Source organism: Charadrius vociferus, unplaced genomic scaffold (assembly GCF_000708025.1).
Source record: "Charadrius vociferus isolate BGI_N301 unplaced genomic scaffold, ASM70802v2 scaffold49, whole genome shotgun sequence".
Classification (NCBI taxonomy): domain Eukaryota; kingdom Metazoa; phylum Chordata; class Aves; order Charadriiformes; family Charadriidae; genus Charadrius; species Charadrius vociferus.
In genome coordinates this window covers 2,151,304-2,176,788 of record NW_009661375.1, presented here as the reverse complement: position 1 = coordinate 2,176,788, position 25,485 = coordinate 2,151,304, and the positions used below count along the sequence as shown (strand labels likewise).

At 44.8% G+C, this 25,485-nt stretch overlaps 1 protein-coding gene across 1 annotated transcript in view; it reads left to right on the top strand.

Annotated features, from left to right (window-relative positions):
- Positions 1–25,485, top strand: part of MDGA2 (MAM domain containing glycosylphosphatidylinositol anchor 2) — a 271,179-nt gene that overhangs the window by 58,155 nt on the left and 187,539 nt on the right. The window contains exons 3-4 of the mRNA XM_009893924.1: positions 14,953–15,149; positions 19,093–19,225. Of these exons, the coding sequence (XP_009892226.1) occupies positions 14,953–15,149; positions 19,093–19,225 (330 nt within the window). The remainder of the gene's footprint in view (positions 1–14,952; positions 15,150–19,092; positions 19,226–25,485) is intronic.

Below are 25,485 nucleotides of genomic sequence, written 5' to 3'. Positions count from 1 at the left end.
ATAGAAGTTTTTTTTATTCTTCAGGTGAGTCTTAGTCTGTCCCGTAAATTCTGTAAGATCTGCAGTGCACCTTTTGCTGACTGTTTGGTCCGTGACAGAACAGCTGAGATCCAAAGCCTCTTCTCCCTCCCCTTCTCTACAGCTTTTTATAACACTGCCGTCACCCAGGCATGCAGCAGTGAAGTTGCAATTTTCTTCGTTAGCTTAAACACTCATGGAGTAACTGCAAGACTGCTGACATGGCATCACTTTGGGATACTTATATGCATATTTCCTTAAAAAGAGGAGATTCTTTCCATCCCGGACGACCGCTGTGGTATTTTGGTGCTTTCCAAGACCGCGCTAAGCGATGTGACTTGCATCCGTCACATGCAGTTTGGCTGTTGATTACTTACACCAAATAACTTGTCTATAATCCAGGGTTTACTCTACCGTGCTTTCATTTGCAATCACTTCCCTTACAAGAAGTCTCTGATTTGACTTGATCATTGATCTTGACAATAAATATGCTGCGCTTTTTGGATCCGCGGTTTGCTCTCCTGAAATATCACCAAAACACAGTGGTGCTCATTATCCAGGATTATAAAAGGTTTCTTTTGTGTGTGCTTGTGTCTTACAAAGTGGTGGATATCAGGAAGACACAGAAGGCACAAACCGGCAGTGAGAACTGACATTCAAAACCATTAGAAAATTTTATTAAAATTACAGCAATTTCAAGAAAAGCAAGCCAAGAATAAAGTAAATGCGACGTCGAGCCTCTGGCTGCACAAAAGGGCTCTCAAACTCTTATATTACCATTTTTCATCAGTCTGATTGCCTCCCAGTGTGTTCCTGGCACTTGTTATTTTCTGGAGAGAGGGGGGGAGAAAGAGTTTATCATGGGCTATTTATTTGTGTGTGCTTGTAAGGGTAGGTCTGGTGCCTGTTGTTTATGGAAATCCAAACAAACCTCACCAAAAAATGTTCCAAGGTGGTTCAATGGTAGGACAAAGTTTTTTGTTTCTGGAAGCTCTGTGGGCAGCCTGCAGAAGCAGCTCCGAGCGTGGTAGGACAGAGCGTGGCTGTGTCAGGAGCGGCACTTCTCTGCGTCCTTTGTCAGGAGCACGAGCTGCTTTGGGGATTTAGCAGAGACCCCAGTGCAGCTGTGGGTTTGTGGCCTGTCAAGCTCCTCCTCTGAGAGTAAGCAACACGCCACGATTCCTTCCCGATCAAAATAATCTTCTTACAGTGTTATCAAAATCAGAGACTGGCAGGGGTTGGAAGGGACCTCTGGAGCTCACCCAGTCCCACCCCCTGCCAGAGCAGGGCACCCAGAGCAGGGTGCACAGGAGCACATCCAGGCGGGTTTGAACCCCTCCAGAGCAGGAGACCCCACAGCCTCTCTGGGCAGCCTGTGCCGTGCTCTGCCACCCGCAAAGGAAAGAAGTTTTTCCTCCTGTTGAGATGGAATTTCCCATGTTCCAGTTTGTGCCCATCACCCCTTGTCCTGTCACTGGGCACCACTGACCAGAGTCTGGCCCCATCCTCTCACCACCCGCCCTTTAGAGACTGATCAGCATTGATGAGATCCCCTCTCAGCCTTCTCTTCTCCAGCCTGAACAGCCCCAGGGCTCTCAGCCTTTCCTCACAGAGAGATGCTCCAGTCCCTGAGTATCTTTGTAGTCCTCTGCTGGACCCTCTCCAGCAGTTCCCTGTCCTTCTTGAACTGGGGAGTCCAGAACTGGACACAGTGCTCCAGCTGTGGCCTCACCAGAGCAGAATAGAGGGGGAGGATGACCTCCCTTGACCCGCTGGCCACGCTCTTTTTAATGCACCCCAGGAGACCACTGGTCCTCTTAGCCACAAGAGCATATTGCTGGCTCAGAAGATAATGGCAGATGCAGCGAAGTTGTAAGCATGTGTTAGTCGTTCTGCCCTTAGCTTGTAGGATCAGGAGAGTCCAACCACTCCAGGGGGCTGTTTAAAAAAAAAAGAAAGAAAGAAAAATGCTCTATGTTGCTGTAAATAAAACTCCTGATTGATTGTGCAGCTGAAGCAGGAGTAGTTTATCTGGGTGGGAATGCCAGGGTCATACCCCTCAAGGGTTTTGGGGACGAGGGGATGCTGTATGTCACAGAGGATGGAAAAGTGAGCTTGAGAGTGAGACTGCACTGACCAAATTCCCCAGGAGCCCTGGGAATTCGTAGAATGGAATCATAGAATCGTTTTGGTTGGAAAGAGACCCTTAAGATCACCTGAGAGCAAAATTTGAACCAAGGTGGTAAAAGTAATATTAACACGTTTACTGATGGAAAACCAACATGTGACATCATTAGGGTTCATTCAGTCCAAATCCACTTGTCCCCCAGCACCAAACCGGCTCCCTGCGAGCGCCCGTGGAGGACCAGACCTCTCTGGCTTGTGTCAGCCTTGCCAAACTCCTGGTCATCTGTGTGTGCACCAGCACCGGTGAGAACTGGCACTGCCTCATCCCCACTGCCTTAGTCTGCGTTTGCCGTTGGGTAATTTAACTAAAATAAACTCTGTTCGGAATACATTATTGGAGGTTGAAGATACAGCAGCGCAGCTTAAGTTGGTGAGCGCTTTTTCAGGTTGTTGCTTGTGCCTTGCCATTGCTTGCACTCGCCTCTTTGGTTTGGGGCTGTTTCACGGAGTTTGGGGCTTCTGGAGGTTTCGGTTGCACTGTCCCCGCTCACCAGGCAGCGGCAGCGGGGGACACACACGGGGGGACTGTCCTGTGCTCCGAGGAGGAGCCCAAAGCACCCGCGTACCCGGCAGGCGAGGGAGCCCCGGTGGGAGCCCTCATCCTGATGTGCCCGGGGTGAGCATGGAAAAGCACCTTTGGAGAGATTTGCAAAGACACAGAGTGTCAGATAACGCCATTCCCATTGGGACGCCGCGATGTTTCCCCTCTGGTGTCTCCCCTGGACACCCCCACTCAAACGTGCCGTTCTTGCATGCTCTGATTTCTTGTTCTTTAGGAAAAGAGAAGGACTCGCTGCTCACTCTGCCTTGCATTTGCTGTGTGCTATTGTTGTGGTTTAGGACAAATCGGCTACTGGGGACCTGGGGAACCCCAGATGGGACCGACAGATGCTCCCCTCTACCCCTTTTCAAAGAGAGAGGCAGAGGAGAGAAAGAGAGATGTACGAGTTTAGAAGGAATTAAACTACTTTAATGAAATATTAATAATAAAATAAAAAGAAACAATATATACAAAACCGTATCAAGCTCCCGAGATGACAGTCACGACACCGGCCAGTACTGGGGCAGTCCCAGGCTGACTCAGTGACGGACGGGAACTCCCTCAGCCTTTATACTGAGCATGAGGCAGATGGGATGGAATACCCCGTTGGTCAGTTTTGGGTCACCTGTCCTGTCCGCTCCTCCCCGCAGGTGGGACCCCTCTGCGCTTTTCCGCTTCCGACCCTCCAACGGGGCACATACCAAAGCTGGTTGGCCTTGGGGGTTATAGCAATGGGTATAAGCAGGAGCCTCTCTGCACACCGTGGCTGGGCATCAGCTATAGACATAGGTCTGATCACTCTGAGAGAGTGAACATTGCCTGCACAATATGCTGTTCATTTCAGTAGTTAGAGAGGCCCAGCTAAGAAGCGAAGTTACTGAACAAAACTGGTTCTGTTTTACCTCAAACCAGGACAGCCATTATTCGGAATGTGGCTCGGGGGCTGAGCACCAGGGAGGGACGCTGTTGCCCGGGGTCCTCCGGCCCGGGCGGGATGCTCCGAGGACGGCTGGTGAGAGCAGGGCTTCCGCTGCGGCCGCAGTCTGCTCACTGCTGGCACCGAGTTACGCTTCCCCCTCTGCAGCTTTACTGGATTAGGGATGCTCTGAAAGGGGCAGTTTTTAAAAGAGTCCGAAGTAGGATTATTTTGCCATTAGCTTAAAACGTGTACGTGTGTATGCTTATGTCAATGATGGGTGAATATTGTGATGAGAGTAATACACTTCAGTTATGGTACTACAACTGCGGTAGTAGGGGATGTATTAACCCAGAAGACTGACAGACACGGTTTATGTAAAAAAAGAGATAATAGAAGTAGACAGACAGAAAACAATGAATCATGGGAGAGGTGCTGGTCAGCAGGAGGGAGAGCAGCCACAGCATCCCCCCCTCCCCCCATTTCTGGATGTCCAAAGACCTAAACCTTTTACAGTAAACACTAGAATAACTGACTAACACATACTGACAGCCTTGCCTGTGAAAATTAAGAAGTGAATGTTAAATATGCATGCATGCGGGAATGGAAATGCAAAATTTCTATTAGGATCAGCCGAGGAAGATTTGTATTTTCGTGTTGAGCTCATTTCAATGATGTTTAATTAGCCCTGAATAGCTGCTGAGGAAGTACCTTGCAGAATTTCCTCAATATAATTCTCCAGACATCAGTATTTTTAAGTAAAGAAAAAAGCTTGCAATTAATTACAGAGTATTAATTCCATAGTATTACCTGGCTGCGTATGCAGATTTTATTTTCCTCCTTGAAAAAAATCTCGTACGAGTGCTGTAAGGTTATTTGAATGCCTTTTATGCCGTTCCTTTTCTAAATTAAAACTGTCTCTAACACATGATAATAGCTGTAGTTAGATCAGTCTGAGATGAGTAGATGTCAGATGAGGTTCAAGATAATTGATGCCGTAAATATCCCTCGAGTGGAAAGATAGACCATATTAATGGCTTGAAAATTCAGTCTGTTTGTAGGAATCTGATTTGAGCCATAACAGAAATAGGCCTAGATTATATAAAGCATTGAGTTTATGGCTTACGATGTCTTTCAAATTTGCTAATGCTAACTGGGAGTACTCTCCTTCTGGCAACTGTACGTATCCGAAAACTTCCCTGGTGTGTGGTTTGGTTTGTAGGCTGCTTCTCTGGAAGGTGAGGTTTTGCTGGTGTTCTGAAGAGATGTAGTGTGGGTTGTCTTCTTATCTACCAGAAATGCTCTCCTTCCCTTCATACCCCTTAGCTGAGGAGCAAAAAGTGCAGGGGAAGGCTCAGCCCTGAGACTAAGCACATGCAGGGCCACCAGGAGCGCTGCAGAAGGCATCTAACCCAATAGCTCAAGGTCTTCCACCTGCATAACTATACATTATTTTGTATTATCAGAGTAACAGAATTAATAAAACTTAGTTTCTTGCAGATTTGTGTCCTTCCTCCCTGCACCTCCAGCTCCCTTCCCACTCCCTAAGACACACTCTTCCCCATGGTGTCCCTGAACTACTCTACAGCTCCCTGAAAGGAGGGTGCAGAGAGGTGGGGGCTGAGCTCTTCTCCCTGGTGACAAGTGACAGGACGAGAGGAAATGGATTCAAGTTATGTCAGGGGAGGTTTAGATTGGATAGTAGGAAACATTTTTTCACTGGAAGGGTTATTAGACATTGGAATAGGCTGCCCAGGGAGGGGGTGGATTCGCCATCCCTGGAGGTGTTTAAAAAAAGGGTAGAGGTGGTGCTGAGGGACATAGTTTAGAGGTGGTTTTGTCAGGGTAGGGTGATGGTTGGACTCAATGATCTTAAAGGTCCCTTCCAACCTCAGCATTTCTATGAATCTATGATAGCTTAGTGATGATGGGCTCTGCAGAGGACACCCATGGGTGCCCAAGGCCGGGGTGCTGGCTGTGTGCCTGCTGGCCAGGATGAGCTCACGGTGCAGTGTTTCCCTCAGCTAATCTGAGCCTTGCGCCAGTGCCCGCTTCTCCCCACCTGCCTCCAATGCTTTTATATAATGTGCTGGAGGTTAATTACCTTTGGGATCTCAATCCCCATTTGAAATTTTGATAAAAGAAGCTAGAAAGCTCAGAAGGTTTTGGGGAAGGGAGGTTTGGCAGATGGGCAGTCAAACGCAATTATCTAAGGAAGCAAATCTTAGCTGCTCTTTGGGACTCAGCTGCATTTACATACCACATTAATATTTTTGGTATTAATTTTTGCTGATGATGCAAAATTGATGAGCATCATCATTATGGCGAGAAGCAAGATGTGGACTTGATGACCTCCTAAGGGTCCCTTCCAAGGTGGATGGGATTTTAGCTTAAAGTCCTCAAATGGACTGGCTGGGGGATTCCTTTCAAGTCAGCAGAAAGATTTTGCTTGTCTGGGATCAGGCGTGGGCACTAAATAATCTGGGCAGGTTCATTTTCCTCTTCCTCCTTGCTCTAGTTTTGTTGGATTTGTCATCTTCATTTGCCTCCAAGGAGATTCTTACGTGCCCTCCTTTTTTCATCATCCACTCACTATTATTTATTTCCTCTAGTCTTGGTTTTCTTTTTATTTCTCTTCTCCTAAAATGCGTATTTGATATTCTGTTCAAGTAAAACTGGGAAAAATACAGTCATCTTTAAGAGTAGAGATTGCAAGAAAGTATGCAGAGCGCTGTTGAGATTTCTATACTGACATATTTAACGGTGAAGAGTTTAACGCTGGAAAATAAATGTGAATCTTGGAAGAGCAGAACATATACGGGGCAAGGGGAAGGAGACCTGGCACTTTCTGTTATATAGGCATGGACTATCAGATACATATTTTTTTTTGCTGAAGTAAAATGTTTTTGTGCTGATTTTAGAACATATAAAGTCCAGAAGGCGGCAGTAAGAGAGCAGTGGAGTGTTATCAGGAGCCCCTACCCTTGAAAGCACCACCGTTTGAACTCGTTATGTTCAGAATGTAGTTTTTAACAGGGATTTAAACTTTGTGAGTAGTCTCGGGAAGATTTTTTCTGAAGCCATTAATTGGAGATGGATGTGGTCTAGAACTAGACCTTCTTAACCCAGTTTGATATTTGTTACTTCAACAAAATTGTTTCTTTTCTTTAAAAAATGGAGGAGCAAGCATTAATTAGGTTTGGGATTATACAACCAATAATTACTTACTTATGATGTTAAAAAGTCCTATTTGTAACAATTATTCCTAGTAACGTGTTGTGCATGTCAAGTGGCCTTTAGTATTAGTGCCTGTTTCTCCTGGGTTGGTTGGTGAATCCTTTTGTTCTTTTATAATGTAATCTTCCATGTGGTTTCTTTACAGGTACAGAGAAAATTAAAAAGCAAGGTTACCGGTTTAGAAAAGCAAGGATAATAATAAGGCAGTTATGGCAGAATTCCTCACAGAATCACAGAATCACAGAATGGTTAGGGTTGGAAGGGACCTCTGGAGATCATCTAGTCCAACCCTCCTCAAGCAACTGTACACATTGGGATAAGAATTTGTGTTTCTTGAAGACTGTCCATTTTCTGTATGCTTATATCTGAATCTTACTTCATAGGAGGAAGATAAATCATTGGAAAGTGAAAATCCTGTAGCAGAGTCATACCTTATGAGTGCTTCTGTAGCTGCTGTCCTGTTATCTAGCTGTCTTCTCAATCCCTGCCGTGTAAGAGTGGCTTTAACTCGTTTCCTACATGCTTTGTTTACGGAGAGTGGTGGTTCATCAGCATTTTTCACAGCCACGTGCGGCAGCGTGGGCAACCAAAGCGTGCTGACACGCCGGTATAGCCTAATGCAAGTGGAATGAAAAGATAGTTTAAATAACTCGATTTCTTGATTCAAGTGTACTTGATTTAATGATAATTATCTGGAATTCTTTAATCAACTCTCTGTTTAATTACATTTTTTCATAAAATGTAACACTAGAATTGACCGTGACATCAGTCTGGTTTGACCTCCTTTATGTTACAGCCCTATCTGGGGTTGTTTTGCAGCTGTTCTTATATTGAATGTAATAATTTGTGTTTCACTAAAAAGCATCTGGGCTTGGTTTGAAGAGGTGAGGAATCCTCTATGTGCCAGGTAGTCTGTTTCTCCCTCCAACTGCTTTATCTTAAAAAAAAAAAAAAAAAAAGTCTGATTCTTTCCCATACTGAACTGGGCTTCCCTCAGTTTCCAGCTATTGTTGCTTGTTGTACATATTACCGGTAGCCAAAAGAGCTCTTTTGTACCTGCTGCTTTCCCACCATGAGGTGCTTACATCCTATAATGAAGTTACCGTTCGGTCTTCTTTTCTGAGAAATTAAATGCCTCTTGCTCTTTACATCTTTCACTGCAAGCCGAAGTCATAAGTACTTGCTCTAGTGCGTAAGTACTTTGCTGTTGCTCTTTTCTTTGCCCTTTAATTTCTTAATGTTGCTTAACAATGGCTGATACCGGATTGAGATCCTGTACTCAGGTCAGCAATTCTATATATGAAAGAAAATTATATCCTTGCTCTTCCCGCACGCAGAGATCCCAGCAGTGCCATCTCTTTCAGGACTGCGCCCAAAAGTCTTTGCCGGTGTCTCTCTCAGACCGTGCCGGGGTACAGTCTTGCGTGTGAACCTCTGTTAGGGGTTCACAGATGGATGTCCTTCTGTGTGAGCATCCGACTCTTCATTCTTTGGAAGATCCACCGGTCTTTATTTGCATATGCACATGCACATGCGTGTAGAAATTCAGTATTGGTGTGGGTGTGGCTGATTGCTGCTGCTTCTGCTGTGAATTTTGCATTCACCCTCAGCCCCAGTGTATCGACTGTCCAGGCGCTGTGATGCTAATTTGATCTCATAAGTAATGAGCATTGCCTCAATTTGGTGTTCTTCGATAAACAAATCAGTTGGCGCCCTCTCGCAGGGCTGCATGCCCTGTGCCATCCTCCCCAGGGCATTAGGACATGTTCCTATGAACAGTTCATGCGAGTTTCAATCAGGTATATTTATAACCTCATCTATGACCCGAGGGCTGGAGCACCTCTGCTGTGAGGAGAGGCTGAGAGAGTTGGGGGTGTTCAGCCTGGAGAAGAGAAGGCTCCGGGGAGATCTTATTGCGGCCTTCCAGTCCCTAAAGGGGCTCCAGGAGAGCTGGGGAGGGACTTTTTACTGGGGCATGTAGTGACAGGACGAGGGGGAATGGCTATAAACTGGAAGAGGGCAGGTTTAGATTAGGTATTAGGAAGAATTTTTTCACTGTGAGGGTGGTGAGGCACTGGAACAGAATGCCCAGAGAGGTTGTTGAAGCCCCATCCCTGGAGGTGTTCAAGGCCAGGCTGGAGGTGGCCGTGGGCAACCTGGGCTGGTGGGAGGTGTCCCTGCCCATGGCAGGGGGGTTGGAACTCGATGATCTTCAAGGTTCCTTCCAACCTAAACCATTCTATGATGATTCTATGATGATGAAAAGAGTAAAGCAAACATTTTCTCTCTAAAACTACATCACCAAGGGTTCATTACGTTTCTCTTGTATACTTTGTCGATAGACTCCACCCTTCGGTAAAGCATGGTGGGCAGAAATGGTCTCGAGCTGCACGGGGTGGTGTTGACTACTAAGGTCATTCTGTTTGTCCTTCTGTGTTTGAACATGTTAACTGCCTTCTAGCATGTGTTTGATCTTCCCAAAATGGTATTGGAAATCAATATAAGCTCATCAGGGGTCTCCCAGGGTCACGCTCTTCGTCTTGTGGGAGCAAGCCAGAAAGACTTGCTTTGTTACAAGAGCTGGCCTTGTAAGTGATGCTTGCTTTCTACTCCTGTATCTGTACTGCACATGCAATACAGCACTGCAGATGCATAATAAATCTTGTTTAAAGGGCTGTAGAGGGGAAAATATCTTATGTGGAGCTCCAGGTAACGTGACTCCCCTGTTTCCAGCTTGTTTGGAGTTCTTGCGTCTCTGCACTGCGTGTACTAATGGATGGCACGCAAGACAGCTCATTATCCTTTCCATAGGTATGCCAGAAATATATATTTGTTGATTTTTTTGTGCATTTTTCTGAATCATGTGTAACTGCTTTATATCATGCAGTACCTCAAAGCACTTCAAACCTGCGTAATTATTGATAGCTTGTGCTAGGTCAAGGAGGCTATAGTAAGAAAAATAGCGTGAAAAACATCGTACTTTTATATTTAAGAATAACTTACGAGCTAGGCAGGCTAAATATATGCGTCACTGCTGTCTCCTCTCTGCCTGTCTTGATGAAGCAGTTTCAATCAGTTTACCAGATGCGTGTTTTATTATTATCCTGACTTTCAAGCATTGCTTGCTTTGAACATCTGAAGACAAAGGCAGCTAATTAACAAATGAAATCAGCAAGCTGTGTAGTCCCAGCAGCTGAAAAAAGATGATATAGCAAATATAGTCTGTGATCCTGCTCCCCTGTTTGCATGTGTGAAACTCCCCAGGAGCCCAGGTGAGGGTGGCAGGAGATGGGCTGTGTCTCCTGCTCACAGACGGTGCTGTGCCTCCGGTGCTTTGCCATTCCCAGAATCGGTATGACTGGGAAAGACCTTTAAGATCATCAAGTACAACCATTATCTCACTCTACCAGGTCCACTTCTGAACCATGTCCCTGAGCACCATATCTAGACAGCTTTTAAATACATCCAAGGACGGCGATTCAACCCCTTCCCTGGGCAGCCTGTTCCAGTCTTTGATAACCCATTCGGCATAGAGCAGATATGAATAGCATCTGCCACACTTCTGCGCACCTTCCACGCCAACATCTCTGACCGGCGTGATGCAATTCACACTGCATTTAGATTAGACCCATTTCGAATGCTTCTGCTGGGTTTTCTGTTTGTTTGAGAGCTTAAGGATGTGTGAAGGGAATTCTTCCAATACAGCGTTTAGTATGCCTGCGCCATCTGGGTTTTGGAAACTGTTTGGTTCAATTCAAAGATTAAAGACTGAAAAATTGAACCTAACGGTGGCATAAACCTCAGTGGAAAACATACTTCTGTAATTATTTTCATTTTGATTAATAGGCTTTAACTATGTAGCAACACCCATGACTTCAGTTTAATTTAAAGAATGATTAGTCAGTTAACTTCTCATAATTTGATCAACCCAAAATGAAAATTTTTGAGGTTTTTTTTTCCTCTTGTAAAGCATGTCAAAAATTCATCTTGTTGAGCTTCCCAATGCTAAATCTTTCTCCGTTGCAGTAAGATCTCCCTGTCTCTTCAGTGATTTCCCCTGATTTCTTTCCTCTTCCCAGGTTAATTACTGTGCAATACCTGAAGGCCACAGCTTCCCTCCAAGGCTGCTGAGTCCCTGACTGTTCCAGAGCTTTTAGGGAACAAACACCCACAGATACTCACACATACGCACAGAGCTTTAAATAGTGGGGGTTTTTTTAAAGCCTATTTGGAAGTTTGAATATCAATTAGTAACAATCCAATTAGACATTGAAACCGGAGTTCTGGAGAGCTTTGACGAGTGGGCATTAATGCCACCGAGATCAGATGACTTTAAAATAGCCTGTCTACAGGCAATGAATTTGGCAGTTGCATGCCTCCATTGTAATAACTCTGCGGAACACCTTGGCAGTATCATAAAAAAAGCATATTTTGTATTATGTTTGCAGCTCTCACACTGCCTGAGCAAAATACAGTCTTGTATAACCATCCAGTAAAACATTTGTCTAACCCTGCCCGGCAGCGGGGCGGGCGGTTGCGTGTTCACTGAAATCTCACAACAATTGCAAGCGTTATTTTGTCTCCTATTAGTGCTGCTTCTTTTGCTTTGATGCAGCTGTCGAGATCTTTCCAGCGCTGCCGATGGAAAAAAAATCAGTCAAGTTCTGCGGTGCAGATTTGCTATTAATTGACCATTATGAAATGCTTTGGCAGGGGGCTTGCTGCATTTGCATTCCCAACTGAAATCTCTCTGAGGTTTCCCTATACCGTTATCAAAATCCATCCCCTGTCATGGCATAGAGTCATGCGGAAAGAGGGTGCCTGGTTCTCCGTGTTGTAGAGGTGTACTGGTGTCGGAGGGGGTGACCACCCATCTAGCGTGGACCCATTACAAGAGAGCAGGTAGCGCAAGCAAGCAGTGGCATCACAGCTTATGGTGTCATGGAGTAATTTGGGTTGGAAAGGACCTCTTGTCCAACCCCCTGCTCAAACCAGAGACAACTTCACAGTTAGGTTGGATTGCTCAGGGCTGTGTCCGGTCAAGCTTTGAATGTCTCTGAGGAAGGTATCCCACAGCCTCTCTGGGTGCTTGTGTGATTGCCTGGGGAATTTGTTTTGACTTATAACCAGGAGGAACGTCTCTTGGTGCAACTTGGTGCTCACGCTCTTTTCTTTGCACCTCTAAGACGAATTTGCCTTCATCTTTGCCTTCATCTCTATAACTTCCCAGTAGTCAGTTGAAGATGGAAATTAGATCTCCCCTTCATCTTATCTTCTCCAGGCAAGCCAAACCTAGCTCCCCCCAGCCTCTACTTGTATGGCACCTGCTCCAGCCCTCTGATCATCTTGGTGGCCTCCTCTGCACTCGCTCCAGTATGTCCCTGTCTTGACCTGGACAGGCTGCTCAGGATGTTGTCTGGCAGCTGTGAGGTAGAGGGATAGGATCATTTCCCTGGACCTGCTGGCTGCACTTTTGCTGTTGCAGCCTGGGATGTGGGTGGCCATCTCCAGGTCAGCTTCTCCACAAGGACCTCCAAGGCCTCTTCTGCAAAGCTCTCTTGGGCCAGTCAGCCTCAGACTGCCTTATGTTGGGGTGTTGATTGCCACCTTACACTGGCAGACCTTGCAAGCCCCTCAAGTCCCATTTTTAAGCATTAAGTGATGTAGTCTGCCCAGTCTTGATTAACTTCATCAAAATGAAGCTGAGTCAAGACCTGGATCTCTGAGGATTTCACCAGAGAGGATGCACCTTCATCTAGGGGTGAGAGATTCAAAGAGGAGTCCCCTGACTCGGTATTGGAGGCTCTTGGCTGTCAGTCATCCTTGTTTGTGGTCTAAGGATGTGCTTTAATAAGCAGATGCTGGAAAGCGTTCAGGTGTGAAATGTTCTGTTGTTCATCAAAATACAGGGAACAGGTGTTTTGGCCTAGAAATTGAAAGAAGCTAATTTCCTTCTTTTTATTTTCTATCGCATGAGTAGAAGACATAACGTTTCAGCAATCTCATCCCTTTTCAAATGCTACTGTGATTTAAAATAACCTTTAAAACAAAAATGAAATCTCATTAGAAAATGCCATCCTAATTTGGAGCAACAGTTTCATAATTTGTTTCTGTGATATTAAATTAAATGTTTTGTAGAGTAGAATGAAGGTAACATTTACTTGAAATCCGTGCACTATTACAAGGTATTATTGCTTGAATTATTCCGAATTTTGGAACAGGTTTTGTTTCTAATTAATCAAGAGACTCTCAAGCTTTATTCTTGTTATGCAAATCAAAATGTAAGCATCTAAAGAATAATTTTTAAGTGGAAACTGCTTTTCAGCGTGGACGTTTGAAACATGCTGATCTATTCAGGCTGTTAATGATGGGCTTCCTTTAATAATTCCCTGCACCTCTGCCGCAGTGCCTCTGGTTTTTAAAAGCCGTCAACCCCCCCAAATTTTTTAAGCACTACTGTGCTGATGGGCCACCACACGCTGTGGTGGTGATGGTGGTGTTTGGCTGGCATCTGGGGACAGGACATGGGGGTAAAATGCGTGTGATGCTTCCTCCAAAACGACTGTCCTTGTTTTCAACACTGTTGACAAGGGGCTCAAGTGCGCAGGTGCCTTTGAGCATGACGGTCTTCCCTTGGACACCGGTGGTCCTGCCAAGAGTTGAGCACCTCTTTCTGCATTTCACTGAATCATGGCCTCAAAGAAACCCAATGAATTGGCATTTGGATAGTTACTCACACAAGACTTTGCAAAAATAGGGTTAAATTTGTGGATGAGTAATCAGTTAAGTGCTTCTTAAAGCATTATTTATATTTTGTTGTACGGAAGAAACACTGCTGCTAAGGTTCTGAAATTATTTCAGCCAAGGCTGAGTTGCACTTGGGAACGTGCTGTTGCTGTGTGCGTGCAGGTCGCATCGGCACAGGGATAATTCGGCAAGTTGTTCCCACGCTGTGGGTAACAGCACGGGTCCCTGCGTTGTCACTGTAGGAACCAAACCTGGACGTACCCTTGAAACATGGGACTAGACTTAGAGAAGCAACTTCCCCATGGCTGCCAGCCCTCCGGGTAGAGTCTCTTCTCCCTCAAGCTCGCCAGAGAATTACTAACCCCAATATTTGGAGGTTGAATGTTTTTAACTAGTTTATAGTAAAGATGGCCATTCTTTTTTTTCTTTTGTTTTTGTTGTTGTTGTTGTTGTTTGTTTTGGGTTTTTTCCTTGTTCGTTGTAATTGTACCTTCAGAGAAAGCTCCTAATAAACAATAGTAAAACCCTGCAAACAGGAATCTACTTGTTCCTGATGGAATAAAGACCAAATTAATTAATTAGATGTACTCACATTCCAAGGGCTATTGTTATTTCTTCCCTATTTATGATGAGTGAATTCTGTTGTGGGGATCTAATTTTCTTCGAGCTGCTGTGGTGGGAGTAGTTATATGAGATCTGTATTTTAATCAAGAGAAATGTGTTCTAAAGCCTGTGATGAATTTACCTGCTTGAAGTTAAATGCATGTAACTGAAAGAAGGGAATATGCATTTTTTCCTGTATTAAATTGCTGCTTTAAAGGAAAACAGATGCATTCACATGATCTATGCTCTAGTGGATCCTACCATTAGGATGCAAATTAGTCTGTCTATTTATTTCCAAAGCTTTATAAACTGTTTTGTCTAAGCAACATTTAAATAGAAATCATACATAGGAAACAAGTAGTAAAGATGAAAAACAGGTGAAACCTAAGTATTAGTGGGAACGTAACAAATACAATTGATATTGTCCTGTACAGTATCATATATATTGTTATATCCAAAAGCCCGAGTTGTAAGTGAAGATCCAGTTCTTGTTGCTGTACAGATGAAAACAAACTCTAAAACAGGGTTCTGCTGCAAAAGCCCTAAAATGTACATTTGTGGCTTTCAGAGCTGTATTGCCTCTATTTTGCTGTTGACTTGTATACGAGGCGATGCACGCGCTTCCCATCATAGAACCATCGTGGGGTCAACTGAAGCCTGACTTTATCTCACTTGTTTGTTTTTTGTTCCCCTGTCTTTACAGATTTGGACGATCCAATAGTAACAGTCCACCAGAGCATCGGGGAAGCAAAAGAGCAGTTTTACTATGAGAGAACGGTGTTTCTCAGGTGCGTTGCCAACTCCAATCCGCCTGTTCGGTACAGCTGGCGACGCGGCCAAGAGGTATTGCTGCAAGGGTCTGATAAAGGAGTGGAGATCTACGAGCCCTTCTTTACCCAGGTAGGAATGAGGGGACGGGATTTTTTTTTTTTCCTTTCCCTAGGTTCCTTGCACCAGATTCATTGTAACTGGGTCTCCCTGCATATCCCCGCTGGGTTGGTGGTGTGGGTACGTGAGCATGCCTTCCGGATAACTACACTCAGCGCAAATGCACCCATATGTTGTTCTAAGACTTCCTGATATAAAATGCGTCTTTTAATTTTATTTTTTTCTTTGTTGAATTATGACATAGGAAATGATGGGAAGACGCACGGTGAGCACTATCTGCAGGAGCACCTTTGAAGTCATTTTGCTTGGGCGCTGCAAGCCCAAACCTCTGATTTGACTGCTATTTCCTAATCTTTTCCAATACAATGCAAAGTGATTCTGCACAGAAGTTACAGCCTAAAAAGCTTTTCAAGAAAGCTAGGCTCTATGGCAACTCCGTGTGTGTTGGTTTTTGGGTTTTTTTTATTTTATTCTGTCTTTCACTTCTTTGAATATAAGGTTTTGTTCCAGAATTACACACTTAAAAGATGAGGTGGCAAAAATGGAAAGGAGTGCTTCTTTAAGTCTTCCTACGCTCGCTCACAGCCATGAAGGCAGACTGGGCCATCAAAAGAGTCTGTCAGATTAGATCAGATTAATTTATTGTTAGCACATTTGCACATTCTCAGAATGAAAAGGTGGCATATCCTATTGTCTATGGACAAAAGTGTGTGGCAGTGTTTGCAAAAAGAAAAAAAAAAGGCAAAAAGGAGAAAAAATTGCTTTGGAAAGTCTCAAGCAATAACAACTAAAGACAGAGGTGAAAACTGTCTGATAATTTGGTCTTCATAGCAGAAAGCAACCTGCAACTTTCATAAATAATTTTCAGCTAATGATTTGAGAGCACCTTCGTTTTTTTCTTTTTATTGTGCTTGACAGCTTTGTATTGCTACAGTGGCTTGGTATTTTACTGAGAAACGTGTAGCCTGGAACCTTGCGGAGATGAGAATTAGATTACAAAGTCAAGTTATTGGTTTCCTAAATGTGATGAGATTATTTCTAATTTAACATGTACAGACCCAGTTTAGCAGATCTGTGGCTTGTTTCCTAGGACTCAAGTGTGTAAACTGGAGTTTTTTAATGTTTTAATTAAAAAGTGAGAGACTCCCTTGACATGGGACTTTTTGTGTTATATTTCAATATGGAAATGCTGATGATTACCTTCCCTATCATCTAATAAGAACATATCTAATAAAATGCATCACATGAAATTAGATTCACTATTTTTTAAAAAATAAATATTTCTAGGTTACTAGGAGCATTCTTCCTAGAACCTCTGTCTGGGCTGAATTAATGAATAAATCAGATTGTCATGTTGATAGTCGGAAGCTTATCCATAACCTTTTTACATTTATTGGAGGTCAGGTTGAATTAGCGTATCTTGTTGGGGTGCCTACAAGATCTGATATATGTTTATAAGAAGAAAAGATGTAATTAAAGGCTCAAGAGTCATAAACGTCTACTGCACATCTCTGCATAATTGGTTCAGCTTATGATATGGTAACAAACAGTAAGAGATGATGGGAATTTGACTTCAGATCATCAAGCGATACGAATTTGAGGTGGCATTTTTTGGTGAATGCTTTGAAGGTGGATTATCATAGAATCATAGAATGGATTGGATTGGAGGGGACCTTAAAGACCATCCAGTTCCACTCCCCTGTGATGGCCAGGGACACCTCCCACCAGCCCAGGTTGCTCCAAGCCCCGTCCAACCTGGCCTTGAACACCTCCAGGGATGGGGCAGCCACAGCTTCTTGGGGCAACCTGCCCCAGGGGCTCACCACCCTCAGAGTGAAAAATTTCTTCCTAATAGATAATCTAAATCTACCTTTTTCCAGTTTGAAGCCATTCCCCCTCGTCCCATCACTTCATGCCCTTGTATAAAGTCCCTCTCCATCAATCTCAAAATCAAATGAAACTTAAAAGAAAAAGCAGTAACACAATTAAATGTTCTAAGATATTGTACCCCCAAAAAGGTTAGTTTTTCTTTCTGGTGTTTTTCTTGTATTAAATCATAGAAGGCACCTGGAAAACTGGGCATATACAAATGGATTCTTGAACGTTGACCAGATTGATTTTTTTTTTTTTTTTTATGGTTCAGGTAGTGTCAGCTACTTATTTTAGCTGCCATGGGGAGAAAAGTTGAACAAACATGGACTTTCCCCTCTGTGGGAGTATTTGAAATGATAAACTTCTCAAAACCGAAATCTTGATGCAGAATTTTTTCCGAACAGTTTGCATCATCCTCATTGCACATTGTAATTGCACAGCCTGAGTACAAGATTAAATTTGCTGTATTTACAATAATTATGCAATTAGACATAATTAGACTAATTATCCAAACCAATGAAGAAAATATATACATTTTTATAAATCTCTGCAATCCAGGGACATGCTCCGGATACCGTTGTGAGTTCAGCCCACGAGTTCAACTTGGGGTCCAGAGCTCAGGATTGAATTGGCGGGATGTGGCTGCTCTGCGTTTCCAGGACCCAACGCCTTTGGTAGCTGTGTTCTTACTAGCCTGGATCGGGCCCTTCTCCAGCCCAGATAAACCTCTTCTTAAAGTAGGATCTCTATCTTTAGGAGCAGCCTTTAAAAGGCTTGGTCTTGCAAACACTAAATCAGCGTGTGCTTAATTATGTGCTTAAATCACGTAATTTCTGCGGGACTGATTGCACATACAAAACACTTCAGTTCCAACGCTCCAAAGCTACCAAGCTTGATTTCATGACTGTCTCTTTTCTTGTCTGGCTAGCTGTATCCTCTCTTTTATTGATTTTTACTAGTTCTGTACATGCATTTTCACAAACTACCGTATTTTATACGGCCTTATATAGCAGCTGGGCAGTTGGTGGACATGATATTGTTAAAAGAAAGTCAGTAGGTCGCTCAAGCTGTGGTAATATTAAAACTTGTAGGAGCATGAACAGGACACGTGGTAATGAACATTTGCCAAAATCTGGTCTTTTAAGCCCGTTCCGAGTGTCTGCCTCCCTGGGCCAGGGTTCTGCCTTAGCCTTGTCCAAGCACGATACGTTTTTAGCTTATCAGTGTGAACACAGGCGAAGACTTGAACACAGGCGAGTGGAGGAGGAGACTGAAAGCCCGAGGAAGTTTGTTATTTTGAAGCTAGAGGGAATAATGCGGAGGTATTGACACATGCAGATTTATCTGATGTTCCCGCAGCCCTCCGCGCCTGACACCCTGTTGAGCTTTGCTGTGCTCCCTTTGCTTTCTTCCTCCCTGCTCTGTCCCACGGCATCTCTGCCTGCTCAGGATTTTGTATCTAACACTCCCTTTGGCTTTTTGTCACTCTTGTTGCTGACAATGCTGTAAGATTTTACCTACAAATGTCAGCAACTTGCTTTTTCTCCTGCGTTTCCGGTTCTGCAGTGCCCATTGCACATAGTACTGCAGTGGAAATCTGATATTTTCCAGTTTTCTCTTGATTGTGTCGGAAGAAACTCCTTCATTACATATCCCGTTTGGGTCCCTGCTCCATCATTTCCACTGCTGGCTAAAAATAAAATCCATCAGTGGCTCATTTTCAAAGGAAAACAGCAGGATTTCTGAACGTTGTGATTTCTTTCATCATGTAGATTGTACTTTAAGTTATATTATCCTGAATAATGCTGCAACTTGAAAGACTCTATCGAACCAATTTCCCCCTCGCTGCTCTCTTTACTTTTGCCTTTAATATGTAAGTGGGGATATGGTTTTAGGGTATTCCAGCTGCTGTTCTTTCAGAAAATTAAATAAAATATGTTTTCTGGACCACTTCAACATCTTCATCTAATTAGCCACCTCTGCATCTTTCTTTTGCCTCCTGAAAGCCAGTCTCAGTGTATCCTACGTCCCTGCTTGTTCCTCTGCCTCAGCCTCTTCCTAACACTCTCTCTTGCACATGCAGGGAGAAACGAAGATCCTGAAGCTGAAGAACCTCCGACCTCAGGACTACGCGAATTACAGCTGCATCGCCTCGGTGAGGAATGTCTGCAGCATCCCTGACAAGATGGTGTCCTTCCGACTCTCTAATAAAACAGGTGAGCCTCCAGCAGAGACCCTGCCCGCTCCTTTGATGTCCCCATTGTCTTTTGTGTTTTGATGTTGTTCTCTTGCTTAAAGCCTATGTGACCGTGTGCAGCCACGTAGCGGTAGGAGCTGTTTAGGAGCAAACTGTACATGCTGTTTTCAGGTGGTTTTGTTAGAATGATAGAATGATAGATATGAATGATAGAATCGCAGAACGGTTAGAGTTGGAAGGGACCTTGAAGATCATCCAGTTCCAACCCCCCTGCCCTGGGCAGGGACACCTCCCACCAGCCCAGGTTGCTCCAAGCCCCGTCCAACCTGGCCTTGAACACCTCCAGGGATGGGGCAGCCACAGCTTCTCGGGGCAACCTGCCCCAGGGGATCACCACCCTCACGGCAAAGAATTTCTTCCTCATATCTCACCTAAATCTCCCCTCTTCCAGTTTGAAAACATTCCCCCTCATCCTGTGGCTCAATTCCCTGATGAAGAGACCCTCCTCATCTCTTCTGTAGCCCCTTTAGGCACTGGGAAGGGGCTCTAAGGTCTCCCCGGAGCCTTCTCTTCTCCAGGCTGAACCCCCCCAACTCTCCCAGCCTGTCCTCCCAGCAGAGGGGCTCCAGCCCTCCCAGCATCTCCGGGGCCTCCTCTGGCCCCGCTCCAACAGCTCCGTGTCCTTCTGCTGTTGGACCCCCCGAGCTGGAGGCAGCACTGCAGGGGGGTCTCCCCAGAGCAGAGCGCAGCAGAGGGGCAGAATCCCCCCTCGCCCTGCTGGCCACGCTGCTGGGGATGCAGCCCGGGGTGCGGGGGGCTCTCTGGGCTGCCAGCGCACATTGCCGGCTCATGGTGACCTTCTCATCAACCACCACCCCCAAGTTTGAAGAAGAGTTTAGATTTAGGTGGCTCTCTATTTATCACTCTCTGGATTTTATGTCAGGATTTGCATTTTCCCCCAGTGTCAGGGAGGTCCAGTGTTACGGGCAGACTGCAAAGAAGATACTGCTGCAAGGTAATGGAAGGAGCATCTCGGTCAAGGCTGGGCATAGGGTAAAAACAAATACTCAATTACTTCTCTCAATGCTGTATTGAAAGCTAATTTTTTTTTGGTCAACAAAATATTTTAGGAGAAAACCAACCTTTTTATATTTTACATTGATTTAAACGATTTTATATGCTTGATTTGATAGATTCTTATATCGATTTATACATTGATTTCTTACATTGATTTAAATGAGTGTTTTCTTTCAGATTTAATTGGTTTAAATGAAAATTCTAAAGCAGTTGAGTTGATATGCCTTGTCTGTCTCTGACCGAGCTGTCTCCATATTGTGGCATTTCTTGTGCCTTTGCTCTTGGCTTTGGACTTGCCCCTGACCGAGCAGTCAGTCAGTTGTGGATCTCACTCTCCTTGTGGCTGTATCACGGCTATGGATCTCGAGAGCCTCATGCCAGTGGTTGCTCACAAGAAGTGTTGACTGGAAATACTGCTTTCCAGGAGGATGGAAATTACAGATTTTAATTCTTCTAAAGGAGAGGATCCTTTAGAAGTGTCCTTTAGGATGTGTCTGAAATGGTTTATAAACCTGATGCCAAAGAGCAAGATCTTCAGCTTAGATTTCTAAATAATTAGAAATTTCAGGGAGGTGTTTTCTGGAGAACACTTCTGCAGCAAATGTTGTAACATTTGAAGACTTCGGGTTAGATTATGCTGGGTTATGCCTTAATAGTGTATGCCTTGGGGCACTGAAAACAGGTAGCACATAAACAAAACAGTTGAGGCATTAACATGCTGAGTGCATCTAAGATGAACTATGAATGTTATTTGCACTTGCACATTTCACATTATTTCTGTCCTGACGGCTTTATTCCGAGGAGTTGCCTTCAGCTTTTTCTGAATTTCTGATTTGACAGCAGGGACTTGCAAACGGTGGTATGTACCATTACCGCGCACAACCCACTGCAAAGCAAACTCACAGCTCAGCTTTAAAGCAGCCACTGGCAGTAGGGGAGTTGCAGTCAGCTCCAAAGGTATCCGGCAAAATGATTTGGAATCCCTTAATTTACTCTCTCATTAATTTTGCCAGGGGAACAAAAAAACCCAAACAACAAAAAAACAAAGCAAAAATCTTAACGTGTGGTTTGTCCTTCATTAGTTGCTTTGATTTCATACCAGAAGAGGCACGAAATGCTGTCTGCCATGGAGAGGTGTAGCTGAGGTGGGAGCAGCTTTCCTCTCAGCATCGGTAATAACTCATCCACCTTCACGCATGAGGACAAAGGATGAGAGCTGTTACCACTCCCATTTGTCAGAGCGATGGTTTTGCTGTGGGAGCCGGAACAGTCTGGCCGTGTTGGACCTCATCTGCAACAGAAGCGTGTTTATGTGGCAGTAATGGGGGATCACATAACTATTCTGAACTGAGGACAGGTGATCACAATCTGATTTTTGCAATGCAAATGAATTATTTCCACCTTACAAATGTCACGTTTATTTTGGGAGAAGGGTATCTTGATACATTAACAGGAATTGCTCTTCTGGAGTAATTTCAAAAGCAAACAAGGCTGAAAAATGATAAAGATTCTCACTTTCTCATGAAGAACTTGGTGGCAACTATCATCAAGGGCGAGATTAAATACGTACAGTAATTACTGCAACAACTCATTAAAGACAGTGACTGATGTGCTGATGACTCTGAAGCACAACTTTTCTCATTTGGTATGACTTCATCCGATACAGCAGCTCTTTGGTAGAACTTCACCTGGTGTAACTTCATAGGAGTTATATAAATTGTAAATCCAGAGTAATCCAGGAAAAATCCTAAGTAATGAAGAGCAGAACCTGAACTTGATATTCTGTTTCGGTATAGAGCAGTCCTAGCCTGTCCATCTGTTATTAATTTAAGGCTGGTGGCGTGTGATGGAGATGGCTATCAAATGGAAACAAAGCAGAGACAAACAGAAGTGTCTGTAAGGTGGCAAACATGCACGATATTTATTGTAATTAATGTGGCTACAAGTGACTTTAAGTTCAGCTGTAGATTGTGTGTTCATAACGTAAAATTGCTGGTAATGTGGCTATTCTGCATTTATCAGGTCTGTAAGCATAACTGCTATGAGCAGTTTTTGCTGAACTTGGCTGTTACTGATGAGAGAGGTGACTAAGGAGAAGAGCTGCGGCTTATGGCAGCTGTGGGTTTCCATCGTGTTCCCGTAGTGATTTGGCGCGCTGGTTTCAGGCATTTATGGCAGGACACGGGGGCTGTTGTGTGATTTGGCAGGCTGCCTTTGATTGATTGACTTGTGAGCAGAGTTGGGAAGGTTTTTTCCCTGCCGTGGATGTGCACTCCGGCTATGGGTTGCTCAGGGGACATCAGCTGTCCCAGCAGCCAGCTAGGGTTTGGGAGGGTTTGTGGACCATCTGCGTGTGGTGGCTTGCCGTTCACCGCGGTGGATGGAGATGGCACGCACAGGGCGGCGGGGATGGCGCGATGCTGCAGGGAGCACCTTGGCTCCCCGCTGGCCTGGGTCGATTGCCACCACACATTGATGCGCAGTGGGACTTTGGCACGTTGTAATGAGTCTTCATCACATGTGATGGTCGTTCGCAGATTGTGCTTGAGGAATTATGCTCAGCAGATGTGAAAAAAGCCAGATGTAACTATTACTGTATGCTTGGAAATCCTTAATGCTTTATAGTATCCTCCTACTGCCCTGCCTGCTTTCTGTGTCCAGCGCCACCGAGGGTCTCACAGATGACCGTCAACTCACCTGTTGAACCGTCTGCTTGATAATCTCCCCGTATTGTTAGAGAATATGGTGACAGAGGCACATGAACACTGTTTTTTTCCTCTTTCTTTCTGTGAAACACAGCATCCCAGACTGGTGGGGGCTGGAAGGGCCCTCTGGAGCTCCCCCAGTGCCACCCCCGCCAGAGCAGGGGCACCTCCAGCAGTGGCACAGGACAGCGTCCAGGCGGGTTTGGAATGGCTCCAGAGTAGGAGACTCCCCCACCTCTCTGGGCAGCCTCTGCCACTGCTCTGCCGCCCTCACAGCAGAGAAGGCCCTCCTCAGGTGGAGATGGAACTGCCGATGGTCACCTTTGTGCCCGTTCCCTCTTGTCCTGTCACTGGGCACCACTGAAAAAAGCCAGTTCCCATCCCCTGGCACCCTCCCATTAAGGATTTGTAAGACTTTAAGTATTTGTAACACTCTCAAGTCTCCCCACCTTCCCTCACCAGGAGCTATAGGTGACTCGGGCATGAGCGTAGACACTTGTTTCAAGGAAACAGTTTGCAGATCCGGGCGTCTGCTGCTCCTACTTATGCCACAGGGTCTTTTGTACATCTATATTCCTGTGCACACACCTGAGTTGAGAGGGTAATTTGAGGAACACCAGCCATGCCTTCGGGTGAGTAGCTCAGGTTTCTGCTCAGTGCCGCCTGCCAGCTTGTCCCTGTGACCTTTTTGTTTTCTGTGCTCGCTCCCTCTTGCTGATTATTTGATTGCATGTCGTGGCATCACCAGAGTAACAGTCAATTACTGGGACAGAACCGTTCCGAAGGAAACTTTCTGCCTACTCCTCCTTGCATAATCAGAGAGGTAATTAAGCTGATGCCATCAGATGAACATGTATTCCTCAGTACCCGTTGGACATGATGCAGGTTGGAAGTGTTACGCGTAGGTATAATTAGGTACACTCACACCCCCTTCATTCAACAGCAGTGTGTTAATTATGTCTGTTGTGTGTGAGCCTTAGCCACGCCAAAGTCTCTCCGTAGGTACTGTGGGAGTTAGAGCGCACGGGCATCGTTTTTCAGACACTCGGATCTCTTTGTTCCAGTGCAGGCTAGTTTAAAATAGGAAAAACAAAGTGGATGTTGTAATGAGAAGCTGAGATCATCTCAGAAGCATGTGACCGTGCATATGCTGAAGCCCAAGATGACAATTAGCGGTAATACTGTACAGCAGCAGGTAGAGGCACTTGTTGAGCCCAGACCCACTTTGTATCTAAAGGCAGCTATTACTCTGCAAATTTATTATCTAAATAGATGAGAAATTTGAAGGGAAGCAGAAACACTGTGAAGTGATTCACCTACTAGCAGCTTGCTGGTGAGTGGCAGGAACAGAAATAGAATTCAAGATGTGGGGAAGAACAGCAAAGGGATTCATTTTGCAACTCTCATTTGTTTTTAGTAGACTGAGTCCCTTTAAAATCAGGACGTAGAAGTTAATTGGGGTAAGATAATGCAAGCAGGAGTTGTAAAACCAAATGCAGCTGCTTTGCAACAAAATCAAGGGGTTATTCTGACAAGGAGGAGGAACCTTGACAATTGTCTCAGTGTATGTGCTTGAATCCATGCTGCTGGAAGAGGACCAGCTGCGAGGGTGGGTGTCACACTAAGTCATGATCTCCGTACTTTCTGTCTACATTACCCGTTTTTGTTGCCTCACTATATCCGTGCTGTACCTAAGAAGAAATCAGGTTGATCAGATTCTGGCTCCTACTCTACCTGTTGGGCTTTTCTTGGAGATGCTACTGTCCCATCTCTTCCCCAAGGCCTCAGAGGGTTCTTGCATGGCCCTCACGTGTGTCTTTTCCCCATTCATGTTTTTCACCTTCTTAGAGGTCTTAGTGTATTTGTATTCCCGAAATCAGTGATTTTTTTTTTTTTTCCTCCAAACAGTCCTTGCAGTTGGAAATTGCAAGAAGCACCAAAGACAGAGCTGGTATCAAAGGCTTCTGTGGTGAGGGAAGCACACTGCTACAGGTTGTGTCTTCTCAGAGGAACAGCTCCCCAACACCTTTCTCATCTCCTGTCCCCACTTACGAGCGTTTTGGAATCATCACCTTGATTCCTTTATTATACCTTCTCATCCTCTTGCCTTGTCTTTAGGAAGACCTTTGATATCACCTCCCATAGTTTCCTTATCGCCAGATTTGTGAGATGCGAATGGTTAGTGAAAAATTGGCTTGGCCTTTTGGGCTTGAAGGGTGGCATGATGTCCAGCTGGTGGTCATTTGCTCATGTCATCCCTTGGCGGTCAAAACTGGGAATAATACTGTACAACAATACAATTACTCATGACCAGAACAGTGGGACTCAGTGCACTTTTGCAAAGTTCTCAGATAGCAAATTGGGAGTACTGGTCAATACTGGGGTCTTGACAGGCTGGGGGAAAGGGCCGTAATGAAATTAGCCATGTCCTGCCCCTGGAGAAGAACAACCACCCCATGTACCAGTACGTGTTGGGGCCAACTGCCTAGAAAGCAGC